Genomic DNA, 18,230 nt, shown 5'->3' on the forward strand with positions numbered 1-18,230 from the left:
TAAAGATTAAATGTCCTTTCTCCATTTGTTGGGTATTGGTTTGTGCCTTTGAATAAATAAAATTCCTTTTAAGTATGTTGTCTATCAAAAACTTTCATAACCCATACTTGTTTCCCTCATCTAACATAGAAAACTCGTAAATAGATATTTTTCTGATGTCTGGGACAATATAAGCAGATTGTTTAATAAATTGGTAATAAATGCATTCTCTGTGAATTTATATTTCAAGTTTTGACTGCAAATGTCACATCCATGATGCTGAAATTGCTCATGCACAAACAAAAACATACGCCATAGAAACTTTAGTATAATAATCTTTTTCTTTAGATATTTATTGTCTGTGATTGGCCAGACTAATCAAATTATGAGTCAAAATAACACAGACATTGTCTTGTGGATATTAAGTTAAATGCAGTTTGTAAATGTCCTCAGGATTTTTGTATTTTGCATATAATAATCATATCAATGGGCACTGGTCCCATTTAAAACACTGTAGTAGGTTACATATGGTGTATTAACTTGGACAATCCCTCTGGGTCACAGTACACTACCATTACAAATAAATAGACTTGTGTACAGATGTGTGCCTCTTATCTTCAAAAACATTACTGATACTCAGTTAGGGTAATTGCAAAATAAATTTGGTAAACAGGATGGTGTGATGAAATCTAAAAGATGCAAGTGAATTCATTTCTTTTACAATTATAGATATCTGAGATTTTTGTTTTTAATCCTTATTGTGGGTGAGATCAGGGTTGTTTGCTTTCATTTCAGAACTCCAAAATATTGTTTCATTCAGGACTTTTGGGATGCTAATGACACTGAGCTGTGATTCTGGGTACCAGGACTTTCCCACACTGAACAATAGACGTGTGCCTATTCACATGCAAATGACGTTTGATCCTATAATAAAACTTCCCTCGGGAGACTTTTGAACGCTTGTCATGTAGTAAGATAAACATCACTGATGACAGCTTGACAACTATGTGCTTATTTACATATTTACAGACTGAAACATTAGTATATTTATTGGGAAAATTTAAAAGTGTTTTTTATCGTTCATACCGTGTGTCATTTACAGGAGGATATTGTTAAATTTGTCTCCATCCATGACTCTTTTTATTAAGATACAGAACAGTTATCTAACTTTTAATACATATGTTTTTACTAAAACATGAATTGCTTTCAGGACATTTTTTATTAGGTCACATTATTAATGCAAAGGTCATGGTTGGAAAATGTTTAAATCTGCATTGTCAGAAAAAATGGTCCCCAGCTGTATTGGGGCAGTGCCCTTTAAAAATGTCCAAATATGTACTGTTTAGGTACAGATGTGTATTCATTTGGTACCAATATGTACCTCTGATACTGTATGAACTATTTAGGTGCAAAAGTGTTTTTTTGAAAGGGTACCACCCCAGTGACAGCTAGGGACCATTTTTGTTTTTATATGAAGGGTTTTTGTTTGAATTAACCAGTTTGTCTTTTAAACTTATTTTTTTCAATGCTAAAAATGAACAAAACCGCAAAGTAGAAGTCTGAGGAATTTATTTGTATTTCCATATGATGGAAAATATTTTACATCCAAACTTTTATACAAAAGCAATTGCAGAGAGATGCTCTCTTGAGAATATTACTGACAATACAAATGTCAATACACCTGCCATTACAAACGTGCACATACACGTCACATCAGTTCAGCATTGAACTGCTTACAAAGCATATTTACATCAATGTAAATACAAGTTAACATATACAGTAGTATATAGAGTGTGTCTATAGATAAAGATATCTATAATTATGCAATGCAACCATAATTATGGTTTTGAACAAACTCTCATTGAGGGAATAATATATTCTTTACAGAATTACAAGAACAACTTTGCAAAAATAATTGCAAAATCATTTCAAAACATTTCGACATGAAACCGAAAATAAAGCTCAATAAAAAGCTTTTTGACAGTCATAGACTGCATCACATACACCTCAAATGGTGAAAATTATACCCATAAGGTAATTTGCCCATACAAACTTCAGTTTACTAAACTGACTAAGAACATTTGTCAGAGCTTATATATACACACAACATGGTGTGTTATGGTAGTATTTTATAATACATATAATTTCCAAACTTAAAATAGGTTTCAGCACATTTTCACAAATGGAAAATTAATGGCAATGTCTATTCAGTCTAGTGTAGACTTTCAAAGTGTTAGAAGAGCTCAGGCATGGTCTCCAGATGGTGCTGTACATTGGAGTTGATCTGAAGCAGGACACTTTCACTCCTAAACTGTCAGATGATGTCTGTAGGTTCTGGAAGTCTTTCAGCAGTTTTTTCATCTTTGGATATCATGAAGACACCTGAAGAAGCTTTGATTGACAGCATGAAGTCCAGATCAGACTGCTGCTTCTGCTGCTGGTGTCTCAGGATCCTGACGGTCATCTCCAGTAGATCTGCTTTCTCCAGCTTGATATCATAAGTTATTGTGCATCTTCTCCACTATTGTCTTTCTCAACTGAAAACAAAAATGAAAATACGTTAAGTGACTTTGTCAAGATTTAAAAGCACATGAGAGATGTTAAAGTCATGTTGATGTAAGTAGATGCTGAATGTACCTTGTTGTTGAGATGGAGATGTTCCTCTGAGATGATCACAGCTGAAGTGATTGTAGGCGTCATGTCTGTATCTCTGTGCTGTAGATCTCTGTACAGAGCTCCTCTATTTATACTCCCAAATCTCCATATGAATGTGTGAGGATTCAGCTCGCTGGAGTTTCTCACAGTTTGTAGCCAATGAAAGAGCAGAAACAGACAATGCAGCACATGTTCAGTGATCAGAGACACAAAGCTGGTCTGAGGTCAGCAGGTGGAGCTGATGGAGAGACTCACTGTGTGAATGTGGGAAAGTGGTGACCCTGTAGAGAGATCTGATCTGCTGCCTGATGTTCACATCAATGTCACTGAAGCAGCACACGCCACTCAACACTAAACACACGTGTGCATGAGACATTTAACATTTTAAAAATTGTAAAACATCAGACAGTGTTGTACGCCTGTGGCATCTTATAAATAAACAGATTTAAACCCCAGTGTTCCTTATATCTGTACATTTAAAAACTTACTCTTATATCTACCAAAAACAGTAAGCAAAAGCAAGATTAAGTTTATAAATTTGTTAAATAAATACAGATCATATCTCAAGTTTCAGAGTTGTGTTGTGTTATTCAGAGATCATCGTCTTGATTGTCTTGGACTCCAGATGTCTGTTGTGTTTGTGTTGGTCAGTGTGAGTAAAGATGTGATGTGAGATTCCCACACTGAGTCTCTGTCTTCACATCAATGCAACACAAAAGCATCCAGAGTTGTGAATGAAGCATTAGTGACGGCTGAAGACTCTCTGTTCAACCTGACGTCACAAAACCATCTGGAGAGAAACATCAGCACACTGACAAACACAACCTGACTTCATGCTGGAGTCAACAAGTTATACACAACTTTAGTGACGTCTGGTGATTGTTTTGCATATAAAGTTTATGAAAAACATTAAGCAGCCATTTGTTTGAGTATAAAAACAAAAAAGAAGTAAATGTACTTTGAGGTAAATCTGTAAATAAGTGTGTTTATAAATTAAATCACAGATGTTTGTCTTTTCTGTAAAATACCGATTAAAACATTTATGATGCATAAAATAAAATCATTTGTAATATTAAATATGTGGAGCTGTGATAACGACATCAGATAAATACTCATAAGTGTGTGGACCTTCTTGTGTGTTTGTAATATATTGAGGTTGTTTGGTGGTTTAAGATGTTAATGACAGCAGAACTGTGATCCTCTTCTCCAGAGTTTTCCCACACATAACAATAGAAGTGTGTCTATTCATATGATAATGAAGTTTAATTCTAGACAGATTCTCAACAAGCTTTCTCACAAGTCTGCAATTAAATCTTTGCTTTGCTTTAACAGAAATGAAATAAAACTTAACTTAAAATGTTTGTAATTCAGCTTTTTTCTCATCATTTAATATAAAACTGATATAGTGTAATGCATTCATCCTGACCTTTGACCTCTGGCCTCTTTAGTTGAGTTTTATTGTTTCTGAGGGTTTGTGAATGACTTCTGTTTCTCACGCTCCATTTATTCACACAACAATAGACGTGTGCTTTACTAAAATGACACACGTATCCAAATTTACACTGTTTTAAACTCATCACCTGTTATCAGATTCCTTAAAATGAGATAAGAAACAGTAACACGCGATTGAACACATTTTCTGTCTTTACTTCAAAAGATGACAAAAAAAGGAAAATTTACTAAAACTACAATAAAGGTGAATTTTGTAACAGGTTGTTTATAGTTTTCTCATAAAACCTAATGGTTGAATTTATTTCACCAACCAAAAGGAAACACATTTGTATGATTTGTTCTTTTTATCAACCTTTCAATAATCTTCGTAAAGACATCATTTGCCTTATTGCTTCATCAAGCAAATAAAAACAAATCATTGCTGCATCTTGCCTGACATTTGCCAAATTATAGGAGTTATTTTGTTAATGTCACATGCGGTTTTTACATTTGCATGTTACACAAGATCATCTGCTCAGGATATGCAATATTATCTTTCAACATGTTTTTAATTATATTACTTATTACATTTTTTCTTTTTCATTAATTAAAATAATTTATTATAAAAACTTTACTAAAATAGGCTACTTACAGAAGTGCCTGCTTAAAATAACTGGATCAAACAAAAAATATACTGTTTGATGATTCATAATAAAAACATAAAAAATTTTAATAATGAAGGATGACTGTCTGACCAGTTTATCGGATTTGTCTAGTTAGTTACTTTTTTTAGTACACATCAACACACCTATTTACACAAAGAAAAGCTGTATTTGAAGGATAACATGTAAAACATTGTCTCCTTATTCCTTTATCCTCAAAATGAAGTCTTTAGCAACACATTTTACTAATGATAAATACATTATTGATGTCGGCTATTTATGGTAAGAAATTTACAAATGAATATCCTTATGATTTTTTGCATAAAAAAGCTATAATTTTGACCCATACAATCGTTGGCTATAAACCTGTGTGACCTATGACTGGTTTTGTGGTCCAGGGTCACATAGCCTATATAAAAAATTACAGAACAGAAACAATACAACAGAAAGTTGAATTAACTTTATATTTTCTCTTTTATTTTATGAATGCAAATAAATAGACAATAAATCATTGCAACATTTGCATGAAGAGACCTTCACAACAAGACCTTCAAATAATTGTTGACTTTACAAAAGTCATTTACATTTAACACAAAATGTTTACAGGTCTATAATATCATCACTTCTCTAAATGAGAGTAATATTACAAAATATATGAAGACAAATACAAACATCCACAGGTGTGACCACACAGAAGTGATTTACTGCAATGTTGGACAGTAATGAATCAAAGTCAACATGACTTGAAATAATGTAATCGTAAGTCCTATAAGGACCAGAGAATATTGATCATAATGATAAAATATTTAAAGACAATTCCTGATAAAGGAAAATGTTTGCTTTTACATAAAGACTTATACATAAAGATCTCAATTTGCCTTCATGGAAGGTGTATAAAACATGCACTTCCAAAAGCAGAAACAAAATAAGTTTGATGCTCTGAATTTACAAGAGCAAAAACAAATGCAAATATATTGTCATTGACATCAAATAAATGACGTGTATTATAAAAATCTGATTCAGAGAAATGTATGAATCACATTGTGGTTCAAATTCAGTGTCTTTTGTAGACTTTGCCTGTTGTGTCTTGCAGTCCTGCAGTCCTCTCAAAACAGGCTTTTATTTACATTCACATTTATGCCTTGGCATCAGTGCATTAAATATTTGCATTTTAATGTGTGTTCATGGGATATTCAAATATGTAAAACGTAAATTATTATAAATTGCATTTATTTTTTTATTTCAATATCAAATTTAAATGAGTTATTTCTGTATACTAAACAGCCTGAGGTTCCCACACGGAGTACAAAAGAACCAGAATGGAGCATTATTGACAGTTCTGGGGTCAGTGGGCATTCAGGGCTTGACCTCTGTGCTTGACTATGGATGATTGTAACCAGTAATTTGTCCCTTTCAGATTATGTAGCCTTCATTATTACAAACGGCGGTTATTCACTTTAAGTTTCTAACTTTATAGGTTGGTAAACTGTAGCTGAAGGTTGTATCTCTTTTGTAAAAATAATCTGACATAAAAACATGACACCTGACACCACCAACAATCTGGCGGGAAACATCCTCATTGGCTGATAGCAAACTTTTGTTTTTTACTGTTAAATTAGATTTTTATTTATCTTTTATTATTTATGACATCATTGTATAAGTACATGGATGCATAGTTACATGCACACTTTATATAACCAGATGCATCATAGAAGAGTTTAGTATAAATAATTAATATTAAAATTATTCATTTTTAAATAGTATAATTAATAATTTTGTGTCAATGGTAATGTATCCATTTAAAAGTCATAATTATAGAAATCTTAATTTAATAATTACGTGCGTTGTCATTACAAAACAAGTAAAGCAAAGAGTGGTAGCATACAATTGTGTCATACCCATCATTACAGATATAATCAGCACATTAACAAGCCAAAATCTGTGCTGAAATGGCATTAAGAATAAACAAACAAACAATAACCCAAAATAGTGTTTATATTGCATTTCTAAATTTATTTAGCTGAATTAATTTCCATTTAATTTCATGTTTTCTGTTTGTGAAACCTAAACATGATTAGTTTGACTTATTTTAAGGTGTTTAGATTTTTTATCATAAAGCATTAGAAAAATCACAAGAATTCATATGAATGTAATTTAAAGTAATTTATTTTATAACAAAAAAGCATAACACAAACAATTGATTTATATAAAATCGTGGAATTAAAAGTAATTCAAATGATACACTGTATCTTTTCAAAACTGAAAACATTTTGTAGACTGCGTGTCCTCCAAACGAGAGCACGGTCTAACAGGTCTAAAAACATTGAGCATACATTTCTCTTCAAGAGAAAACTACAATAAACTAAATGCATAAAATGCAATGCAACTTGATAGTTTGCACAAGCAAATGTGCATCACAAGCAATGTACATTTTCATTTATATCTTTTCATAAGTCCTGTGTTACTCTTTCTATGAGAAACTCTGCAATGACATCTTTTCAAAGTAACACGGGAACAACAAAATCCAGAGAGAGCAAGCAAAGTGCTGTATTCCTCCGAGGTAGATGTGCTAACACACAAAATATGATCAAGTGCCTGACTTGTTAAGTTTTTAGATCAGTCTGTGATGGAGGATCTCATGAGAACAATGGTGCCACGTCCTTTTCTGCAGAGGGAGAGAGACGCAGAATGTCCCGAGAACATCTCGAATAGCCGTTGTGAAGGAGTAAAGGCCTTTTCAAGCTGAAGAATGACACCGTCTTGTCCAAAATGTCAGATGCGGGAATGCCATGATGGAGATGGTCTTCAAAAGTGGACTTCAGCTTCTCCATTTTGCTGAAACATTTTCTTTCCAAACTGTAGAGTTTACACCTAGAAAACATCACTGATGTTATTTTATGTACAGGTACCAAACAGCTGAAGTAAAGGCTGATTAAATTTCATTAAATGTATGCAATTGCATTTGTCTAATCATTTCTTACCTGGCATAGTGGATGTTGTCTTGAGGAGTGATGTCCATGTAGGCAGGCATGTTTGATGTCAAATTTGCTTATGCAGCACCTCTTCAGTGGTAGGAATGAAATCTCACACCAGACCTAAAATGTAGCCCATATTTATACCACAGCACATCTGCGGCCAGCCAATCAGTGAGCAGAGACAAGTGAGACAATAGGCTTTTCATAACTCTCATTGGTCCGTGGGCTTTTAATTGAGCTCTTCAGTGGACAGGTGGGATTTTCTCTTAAGTGCCATCTGGCAGAAAGGTCAGTATTGAGATTGAGAGAATAGCCGAGGGCATGAGGACGTACAGTTTTTCTGTTCTCACACTACAATTAGGAATTGGGATTTATGAAAAATATGAACTATATATAATAAAGTTATATATAATTGAATCAAAACAGCCCACATAAATCCCGATTCTTAATCAGAGTGTGAGAAAAAATGTGGAGTCAAGAAATGTCTAAACATTTAAAGGTGAATATGACACAAAAGTACATTAATTTTTTTCACCTGTCTTTAACAGTCAGAATGAAAGGTTGTTGTTGTTTGTTGGTAAAGCGTGTATGTGTTGAAACATAATCAAATGTTGATAAAATTGGACATTATCACTTTTGCTTCATATTCATCATACAAATTTCTTGACTCCACAGCAAACAGATCAATTTTGTCTTTACTGTCCCAATACTTATGGAGGGAACTGTATATATATCCTTTTTTTGTGATCTATCAAAGTTTGATTTCACTCAATCTATGACTTGATCTTACTCCGTCAATATTAAATATATCAAGATTATATTTTCACAGAATGTTCTTTACAGTATATGAAATGGTTTTACGTAGAAAAGAGTAAATCACAAAAAAATACTTTAACTGGGTTTTCACATACTGGGTGACATATATGATTATATATTACTACAAATGTGACCTTGGACCACAAAACCAGTCATAAGTAGCACAGGTATATTTGTAGCAATAGCCAACAATACATGGGTCAAAATTATAGATTTTTATGCCAAAAATCATAAGGAAATTAAGTAAAGATCATGTGTAATGTAAAATTTCTACCGTAAATATTATATATATTTATTTATCATTAGTAATATGTGTTGCTAAGAACTTAATTTTCACAACTTTAAAGGCGATTTTCTTAATATTTTGCACCCTCAGATTTGGGACTTTAGTTGTATCTCGGCCAAATATTTTTTGTTACAAACCATGCATCTATAGCTTCAACTTTCCATCTTTTTATATACACATCTTAATTTTAAAAATTGACCCTTATGACTGTAAAAAATTTGCTGTAATTATGCAGCTGGTTGCCAGTAACTTACTGTAGAGTTATAAAGACTGAAAATGTTTCATGTTCATTTAACTTTGAACACACTGTTGCCAGTAAATAACATAAATGTAAAATCCACAGTACGTTTCTGGCAGCTAGTTGCCAGTAATAGCCATTAATACTGTAATTTCTACAGAAATGTTTTACAGTGTATGTAACATATATGGAAAAAATTAAGAGAGCACTCCAAAACAATTTTCAGTTTTTTTCTGAATTTATATTTATAGGTATGTGTTTAGATAAAATTATCATTTTTGTTTTAGTCTTTGAACGACTATGCAGAAAATAAAAACTGGGAAAATGAAAAATAAAAAATATATATACATTGTTTTTAGATTTTGCTAAATTATACACTCTTTATACAAAAAATTATTCATTGGATTAACTCAATAAAATTGTGGGCAGGATTTCCATCCAATATGAATGTGTACCCCTAACTCATAAAAAAACTGCTTTACACAATAAAAATATATTGACTTAGTCCAACTCAATTTAAAGTAAATGGCAATATTCAATTAGTTGCCTCAACTCAATTTAGTGTAGTCTGAATAACTCGATTAAGCGTAGTTTGAATAACTCAATGTAGTGTAGTCTGAATTTGAAAAAATTTAACACAAACGCTTCTAAATCAATAAGATAAATGGACATTAAACACACTTAAGTCTTTCTCTTTACCTTAAAATGCATAAAATAACACTAAATTAAAAAATTGACCTTCCAAAAGCAGTTGCGTGCAAAGCATGCTGGGAAATTCTTTTTCCAGAACCCAGATTCAAACTAATTGTGTTAACGCAATTAAAAAGAAATCAATAAATTATAATACATATTCATTTTGTGTTAGACTAATTAAATATATATACTTATTGCTCTTAATGAGGTATTTTAAATTCATTGAACACAATTTTAATGTGTCATTTCTAAAAAAGGGCTTGAATAATTTGTTTGAGTGAAAATTCTGCAAAAAAAAGTTTATACTAATTTTTAAACAAGATGCATTTACGAAGAGTTAAAAACTTAATATTTGATTTTAATAACCCAGATTTTTAATCGCAGCTTTTATGTGTCTTGGCATGTTCACAGTCTTTCACATTGTCGACTTGTCTACTTCAATAGACTGGAATATGTAGAAATGCTGATTAAAGGCAAATTTTCTCTTAATTTTTTATAGATCTCTATATTGAATATGAAAGAAAGCAAAAAGAAAAAGCAATATACAAAAATTATATATATATTTTTTCCCTTCAAAAAGCCAGTCCAGTCCTGTGGGAACCGACACACTTCTATTGTGTGAGTGATTTAATGCGATGAATAGTGAAGTGTGGGAAGCCGTGTGTCTCTGTGGCTCCCACCGGCTCCAGGGAGCATTGGGGCGTGTGATCGGGATTCATATGCTGTGAGCCAGCTGTGTGTGTTTGTGTGTATGTGAAACATAAGCCTGAGAACAGGTACAATCACATCATACAACACCTGCTCGGCCAAAATATCCTTTTACAAAATTTAGAGGATTCACGTTGATTCAAAACTGCTAACTATTAAACTGTAAGATAATTATTTTTTCTATATAAATAATATATGTAAAATATATATGCTAATTTGATTTATAAATATTGTGGTAGCATAGCTGGCAAAACCCTTTTGACATCTTTACAATTACAGTTACAGTGATGTTGCTTTAAAAGCAGTTTTGGTTGAGTTGGAAAATTGAGTGTCATTATGGCACGTGTTTGATTACAGTGAACATCAGGCAGCAGATCAGATCTCTCTTCAGGGTCACCACTTTCACACATTCACACAGTGAGTCTCTCCATCAGCTCCACCTGCTGACCTCACACACCAGCTTTGTGTCTCTAGGGATCATTTAACATGTGGTGCCCCACATTTTGCCCAAGCTCCGCTATTGGCCAGAAATGCTGGGAAACTCCAGCGAGCTGAATCCTCACACATTCATATGGAGATTTGGGAGTATAAATAGAGGAGCTCTGTACAGAGATCTACAGCACAGAGATACAGACATGACGCCTACAATCACTTCAGCTGTGATCATCTCAGAGGAACATCTCCATCTCAACAACAAGGTACATTCAGCATCTACTTACATCAACATGACTTTAACATCTCTCATGTGCTTTTAAATCTTGATGTGTTTGAAGACAAAGTCACTTAATGTTTTCATTTCTATTTTCAGTTGAGAAAGCCAAAAGTGGAGAAGATGCGCAGAGATCGTATCAACAAAAGCATTGAGCAGCTTAAGGATCTTCTGGATCCAGAGTTTATCAAACAGCAGTCTGATGATAACAAGCTGGAGAAAGCAGATATTCTGGAGATGACAGTCAGGTTCCTGAGACACCAGCAGCAGCAGAAGAAAAAACTGCTGAAAGACTTTCAGAACCTGCAGACATCATCTGAAGAGATCAGGAGTGAAAGTGTCCTGCTTCAGCTCAACTCCATAAACCAGGGCACCTTCAGTGAGGAGATGAATGATAACAAGAGCGCCATCTGGAGACCCTGGTAGAGCTCTACAGCAACTGATACCACATTGAAAGTCTACACTAGACTGAATAGACATTGCCATTTGCTTTCCTATTTGAGGGGAAGTGTTTATAAAATTCCAGTTTGGAAAAACTTTGATACAGTGAAGCGTTTACTTCACTATATTATATATTAATAATATAATTTGAGAAAGTTATATTAACATTGGATATTTGAATACCTCAAATATTATTAATTCATCTTGAATTGACATTTCTTATAGCGTTTCTGTTTATAGAAATATAAAATGGTGGAAACCATTTTCCATCTTTTTTGATGGTTTTATTGAAGCTAGTTGTTTATCTAAACCTATATAAACTTGTCGGTTAAAGTAAAATTCCTCATTTTGAGGCTATATTTCCCATTTGGAAAAGTTTGACATTTATATAATACACCAATTCCTTTTGTAAGGGAATAAATGAAATATGGATGGCAACATTAAGTATTCAAATGACTCACTTATATTGTATCAATATAATCAGTTTGTTTGTTTGCCATTGCATGTGTAATGTGAAAAAAACATGTTCTCTCATTAGAGATCTAATAAATTTACATTTTATCCAATCACCTGTTATGCATCGATTCAATTGACTACAAATAGCATTTTAAATACAGGCAATGAATGTTTAATAACAGTTCTGCAACATGAAAAAGATGCGGTTTGTAGAAACACAAACAGCATTTTTCACATAAGATTTCTCACAGCTCAAATTACAGGATGTCCTCGTGACGTCATGCTTGCAATACATCATACACACGTTCTCCAACTAAATCCTTGAAGAATTGTAGTTTTTTGTAAATAACAAAGTTAAGGAAGTTTCATTTAAAATAATGCATAGATTTTTTTCAGTAAAATATGTATTAGAGAGTTTTAAATTAAATATTGATTCTTCATGTAAATTCTTTTACAACGTGAAAGAATGTGTAGCCTATATGCAATAAAAAAATCAAATAGGCTAAATAAAAGTTCTCTAACTAGATAAAAAATCCAATAAAACGTGTAAATCTCATCAAAGCGATATTGTTTATCATTTTGATGATAGATCAGTCCACGCTGCGTGGAGCTCAGTGCGCAGGTGCGCGTGAAGTGACGCAGCCTCTCCTGTTAAAACACGCGCGGGAAACTGCACGTCACTGTCACTGGCGCGAGTCCTGCGTTGCTGAGGACTGAGGTAAACTTGAGCTAGTGTTTATAGTTGGCTTTATATACTTACTTTGTGTTTATTTTGACACAGCCATGTTTTTGACTGACTGATGCACTTTTTCCAAAGTTTTTACCATATAAACATTTACATACAAACATAAAGAAATATTTAAAATAGTATAAAGTCCGCAGATGATCTGTAGCTACCCTGGGGAATTTGAGGTAAGAGTCATTTTACGGCTTTCCCACAGTTAGGGAGGAGCACAAGCCCCGATAAAGCTAAAGGTGAGATGGTTTTATAGCCCACGGGCTTCCTTCCTCTCCTGCTGTGGGAAAACAGTGTCACGAGCCACCGAGAGTGTGCCATACACCGGCTGACAGCTTCAGTGGTGTCGACACGACAAACACACGACAATGTGATAGTGTAAACAGCTCAGACACGCGCTTCACATGGACTTTGATCCTTGTAGTTGAAGGTGTTGGCGGACCCAGAGTTTCCCAGACAAGTTTTAACTGTTTTATGACATTGGACTGGTTTGTGTTTAAATGACAATCAAGTTATTCGCCAAGTGCGCGGCGCACGCTCCCAGGCACACGCGCACACACCAGGGGCCTCATTTATCAAGCGTGCGTACGAACAGAAGTGTGCGTAAAGTGTGCGTAGGAACAGTTTTACGCAAAGTGTGGAATTTATCAAATTGTTCTTATACGTAGAAATGTGTGTAAATATACGCACACCTCGGAGTATGCGTACGCAGAGCATCTAGTGGTAGAATAGCGATACTACACAGGACCGTCCATCCCCAGCTTTAAAAGAACACTTTGCCTATTTATTATCCACCCCAAGGTGTTAAAAATGATTACTGTTAATAAAGTAACTGCAAATCAGTGTTGAAGTTAATTAATGAAATTAGTGTCTAACCCTATATTAGAAAGCTCCGTCAATTTCTTGACACAGTGGCTTATCTTGCATTATTGGAAGACTTGGCAAATCATCCATTCCGCCGGGAGCGCGTTTTCAGAGATCGCGCCGATGATGCTGGTTATGCGGCTGTCCAAGGAAAGTTCTGTCATTGTCCGTCCTCCTTCAGATTTCACGTCGGTGTGCTGTGACGCGTTTTTTTTTTTTTTTTTGGCTGATAATTTAATGTCAAACCACTTTTTTATTTCTAGAAGTGTTCTCATACCCAACAGAATTAAACTCACTGGTAACATGTTCCCATGCAGATTTGTTTTCTTTTGTAAGACATCCTCCCGTACTAAGTGAACCAAACAGATGTGTTATTAACCTCATCCACCAATTTCTGTGCTCTCTTTGCCATTATTGCGATGAGGGAAAAAGCACAACCGCGTGACTTATAACGGGAGGTGTTGTCACCATATATGGTTTATTGGAGGCGTTTCGGAATGCAAATGACCATGAACGTGCACGAGCATGGTGCTTAAGAACAAGTGGGATTTATCATCAAGGATTACTTACTGATGTGCGTACGAACCCCGTGCGCACGTTTGATAAATCCCGATTTTTTTGTACTTAGGCACATTCTAAATTTCATTCGTAGGTACAAATATAGAGCATTTTCTACGCACTGTTGATAAATGAGGCCCCAGGAATTTGTTGTCGTTTCTAAAATTACGTAGAAATAAAGAAGTTAACTAATTTAAGTGGGAGGGTTATGTACACGTGCGTAGCGTATATGGCAAAAAATATATATTTTCAAAAATATTTGTAGGCTGCTGAAATATATTTCGAAATGTGTTTACAAAAGTGTATATATTTTAAAGCATTTAACAAACTTTCTCTGTTACAAACCTGTAAACATAACTGAAAATATTAAATATATTCTTATAATTGTATATATCTTAATACATATTTATACATTTTATAATTACAATTTATAACTTTATACAAACTTTAATATTTTGGCTAGGAGAAATATATTTTTTGCCATTTATTTTAATATATGAAGTTTAAAACTAAATATATTTTTAAACTCAAAAATATATTTACGTAAGCTTTACTTTCTACAAAATGTATTTCGCATATATTTAAAACATATTTTTGGCTAAAGAATTTTTTTTTAAAATAAGGTAGTAAAGCACTGTATAAACATGCAACTGCAAAATATATAAATATGTTTTTACATAATTTTGCATAAACAACACTAGTGTAGGTTATTGCACAATAAAATACTGCATTGAAATATGGACTGCAACCTTGAAACATTTTCTAATTTTGATCTAATGAATGTTAATTTTGTTTGTCGTTTTAATTACACATTTCTTGTTTAAAAATCACATGCAGTTGTTTGTTACTATACTGTATTACTGTTTTTTTTAATGCAGCTCCTCACATTGTTGACAGATGTATAAGATATAAAATTTTCATTAATAGCGCAAGTTTTGTTAGTCAATTTTCATGACTAAAATCACAATATTTTCTAAAAACGAATTGACCTGTTGATTATTTGATGTGATACCTGATAGCAGATAAGATAGTGGTGTGTGGGATTAGTACTGTCAATGGTTTGATTTGATTTGTTGTGGACGCTACACCCACTGGCCAGCGAGTGTGGGAAAGCTAATCCTGACTGGGACTCATGGCTTTGTAATGCTAATGAGCTCCTATAAATAGAGGAGTGGGACCTTCGTTCTCAACACAACTGACTTGATTCTCCTCTGAGAAACATCACTGCTGTTGAAAGAATGGCTCCCACTTACACTACAGACTACTCCAATCTTTCCAACAAGGACAAACATAAAGTAAGTATCTACTTCATATGTGACTTTAGGGGACATTTCTCATTTATTCAGTTATGCACATAAATCAAACGAACCAAATTCTTAACCAAATCTTTTTTTCTCATCAGTTAAGAAAACCTGTCGTTGAGAAAATGCGCAGAGATCGCATCAACAACTGCATCGAGCAGCTCAAAACAATGCTGGAGAAGGAGTTTCACCAGCAAGACCCAAACACCAAGCTGGAGAAAGCTGATATTCTGGAGATGACGGTGGTCTTCCTGAAACAGCAGATGCAGACCAAGACCTCAGCTCCACAGAAAGCTCACATTGACGGCTATTCCCAGTGCTGGAGAGAGACCATGAACTATCTGTCTGTCAACTCCAAGGTGGACGCCGTCCGTCAACATCTGAACCGCTGCCATGAAGCCCAGAGATCAGCAAAAGATCTCAATCTGCTGTCTCCCGTCTCCTATCAGCCCAAAGTGAAACAGGAACCATGTTCTCACAAACCTGTCTGGAGACCTTGGTAGACACCAAGCCGAAAGACTTTCACATTGAAACTAGATGGTGGTTGACCATCTCTTATGTTGTAGGAGATTTTTCCTTTTAATTTTTTATATGCATTTATTTTGAAAATGTATTTATGGCAGCTACTTCACATTCTGAAGGAAATGTTAGTTTGCAATGCAAGTCTTCTGTATATGATGTTGCAGGAGGTATATTGTATCATCTCTCTTTGTTATAAGTTATCTTCACAATGAAGAGTCAATGGATGTGTGTCTGACTCCTATGGAGTTTGCAATGTTTGCTCAATGCTTTAATGCATATTGTTGTGCCTTCTTTTGAAGAATCTGAGTTTTCACTTGTTAAAAGTGTATTTAGCAAATGTTAAATTATTACAAAAATAATTTAAATAAACTTAATATTGATTGATGAATCTATACAAATGCTTTGTGCTCCATGTCTTTTTAATGTCCCTTTACTTATTCATACAAACCATCACACACATTCAGTGCAGTCACACTATGCAGGTTTAGCGAATATCTAAATCTTGAATAAATTCACAACAAAAAGTGATGCAAGAAATATTCTCATAAATATTCGAATGTCACAACGATTAAATTAGTCAAGTCAAAGTTTATTTATATAGCACAGATTTAACACAACTGTAGTTGATCCAAAGTGCTTTATAGTAAAACAGAAGGGAAGAGAAAAAAATAATGGGGATAAACAAATATTAAAACATTAAAGATAGAAATTAGCATAAAAATGTTGCAATGCAAAAAAAATTGTTTTAAAGACTGACTTTATTTTAAATGTAGTAAAGTCTAACAACCCCACATTTCTACATGAAATTCACCTAAATGTACACCACCCAATTGGCCCTCTTGAAGCATCCGTAACAGGTGTCAAATGCACAGTTGACCTTTTATGAAATGACTTTAAATGAAACTAAACTTGATTTTAATCACACTTGTGAACTTTATAAGTGTTCTTATGTAGACAACAGCAGCATGACTGTAAAAAGTCCTGTGAGAAAAAGCGCAGGGCCTGTAACGCCCCTGTTTGTTCTTTAAAAGCCCTGATAATAGGCACTGTGTGCTGTCAGCTCTGGTTTCATCTGACAGCTGTTGTGCTGCGACTGGATGATCTGATGGGACGCTGCTCATGTGTGGGGTCGGCTTCTCCCAGGATTTCCCACACTCGTGTCTCAGGCTCCAGTTTCAGATCAGAAGTGTGCCGTCCTAAATCATCCATTAGGTCTGGTGGTGTGAACCCTGACCCCTCCCTTCTGTTGCCCCTAATTTAAATGTGAGACCCCTGGGAAACAGTTATTCACTTGTTGTTTGAAACAACTTGTTGCAAACTTGAATCTGTTGATTTTCTGTCACTGATCATGTGGCATTGGAAAACTTTTACAAAAGTCTTTGACTTCACTTCGTCATTATTCTTCATAAAATGTATTTTAAACTAAACAATGCAATATGATATAAAACAAAGTAAAATAATACCCACTCAGATAAAATATATAATCCTTATTGGTTTAAATAATTCAGTATTTAATTAAACTTATAAATTCAGATCTGGTGTAAATTATTAATTAAATATAAATTAATATTTTTTCTTTATTAGTTACTCAATTTTTTAAATTTCTGTCTTAATGTGCACTGTAAAAAATCTTTCTTGCATAACATTTTTAATTGAGGAGTTGCTACAAATTATAAAAATAAAAGTAAAATAACTTAAGTCAATTCAACTTTATTTATTGCAATTCATAGCAACTTTCACTTCAGAAAGTTGAAATTGATTGTAAATTCAAGTTGATTAAACTTAAAAAATTAGGAGCAACAAGGAATATTTTTTTAAGTAGTGTTGCGTTATTTTTGCTCTAATCTGAAAATGCTTTGGCAGTATGAACATACATACTTGTTATAATAAAGCCTATTGAAACTAAGGCTGTTACTGAGATTTATGCAAGATGTATTTAAGGTGACACACTTTTCACACCGCATTCGCTGAAGGTGAGACGCATTTTACAACATTAGAGAGCAAATACAGTAGACGTCAGGATGGCCATGTGCCTCTGTTAAATTTACAGGAATGGGAAGCCTTTGGTCTCTGAAGGTGTTAGGTGTTATCAGGACATAGCACACCTCTTGTGAACACACACACACACACACACACACACACACACACACATACACAAAATAATGGCTGTTATATCTGCTTTCAAGACTCCCCCTCCTCT

At 33.9% G+C, this 18,230-nt stretch overlaps 2 protein-coding genes across 2 annotated transcripts; one reads left to right on the forward strand and one right to left on the reverse strand.

Annotated features, from left to right (window-relative positions):
• Positions 1-6,947: 6,947 nt before the first annotated feature.
• On the reverse strand, positions 6,948-7,794 carry LOC141280734 (uncharacterized). Its single transcript, XM_073811832.1, has 2 exons — positions 7,709-7,794; positions 6,948-7,598 (listed from the first exon to the last, which is right to left on the reverse strand). Exons 1-2 carry the CDS (start codon positions 7,756-7,758, stop codon positions 7,364-7,366), a joined length of 285 nt encoding a protein of 94 aa, XP_073667933.1. The 5' UTR covers positions 7,759-7,794; the 3' UTR covers positions 6,948-7,363.
• Positions 7,795-15,364: 7,570 nt separating this feature from the next.
• LOC135719383 (transcription factor HES-5-like) lies at positions 15,365-16,327 on the forward strand. The gene is made up of 2 exons (XM_065242071.2): positions 15,365-15,502; positions 15,610-16,327. The coding sequence occupies exons 1-2, from the start codon at positions 15,446-15,448 to the stop codon at positions 16,009-16,011; spliced, it is 459 nt and encodes a 152-aa protein (XP_065098143.1). The 5' UTR covers positions 15,365-15,445; the 3' UTR covers positions 16,012-16,327.
• The last annotated feature ends 1,903 nt before the right edge of the window (positions 16,328-18,230 follow it).

Source organism: Paramisgurnus dabryanus, chromosome 14, assembly GCF_030506205.2.
Source record: "Paramisgurnus dabryanus chromosome 14, PD_genome_1.1, whole genome shotgun sequence".
In the NCBI taxonomy this organism is placed as follows: domain Eukaryota; kingdom Metazoa; phylum Chordata; class Actinopteri; order Cypriniformes; family Cobitidae; genus Paramisgurnus; species Paramisgurnus dabryanus.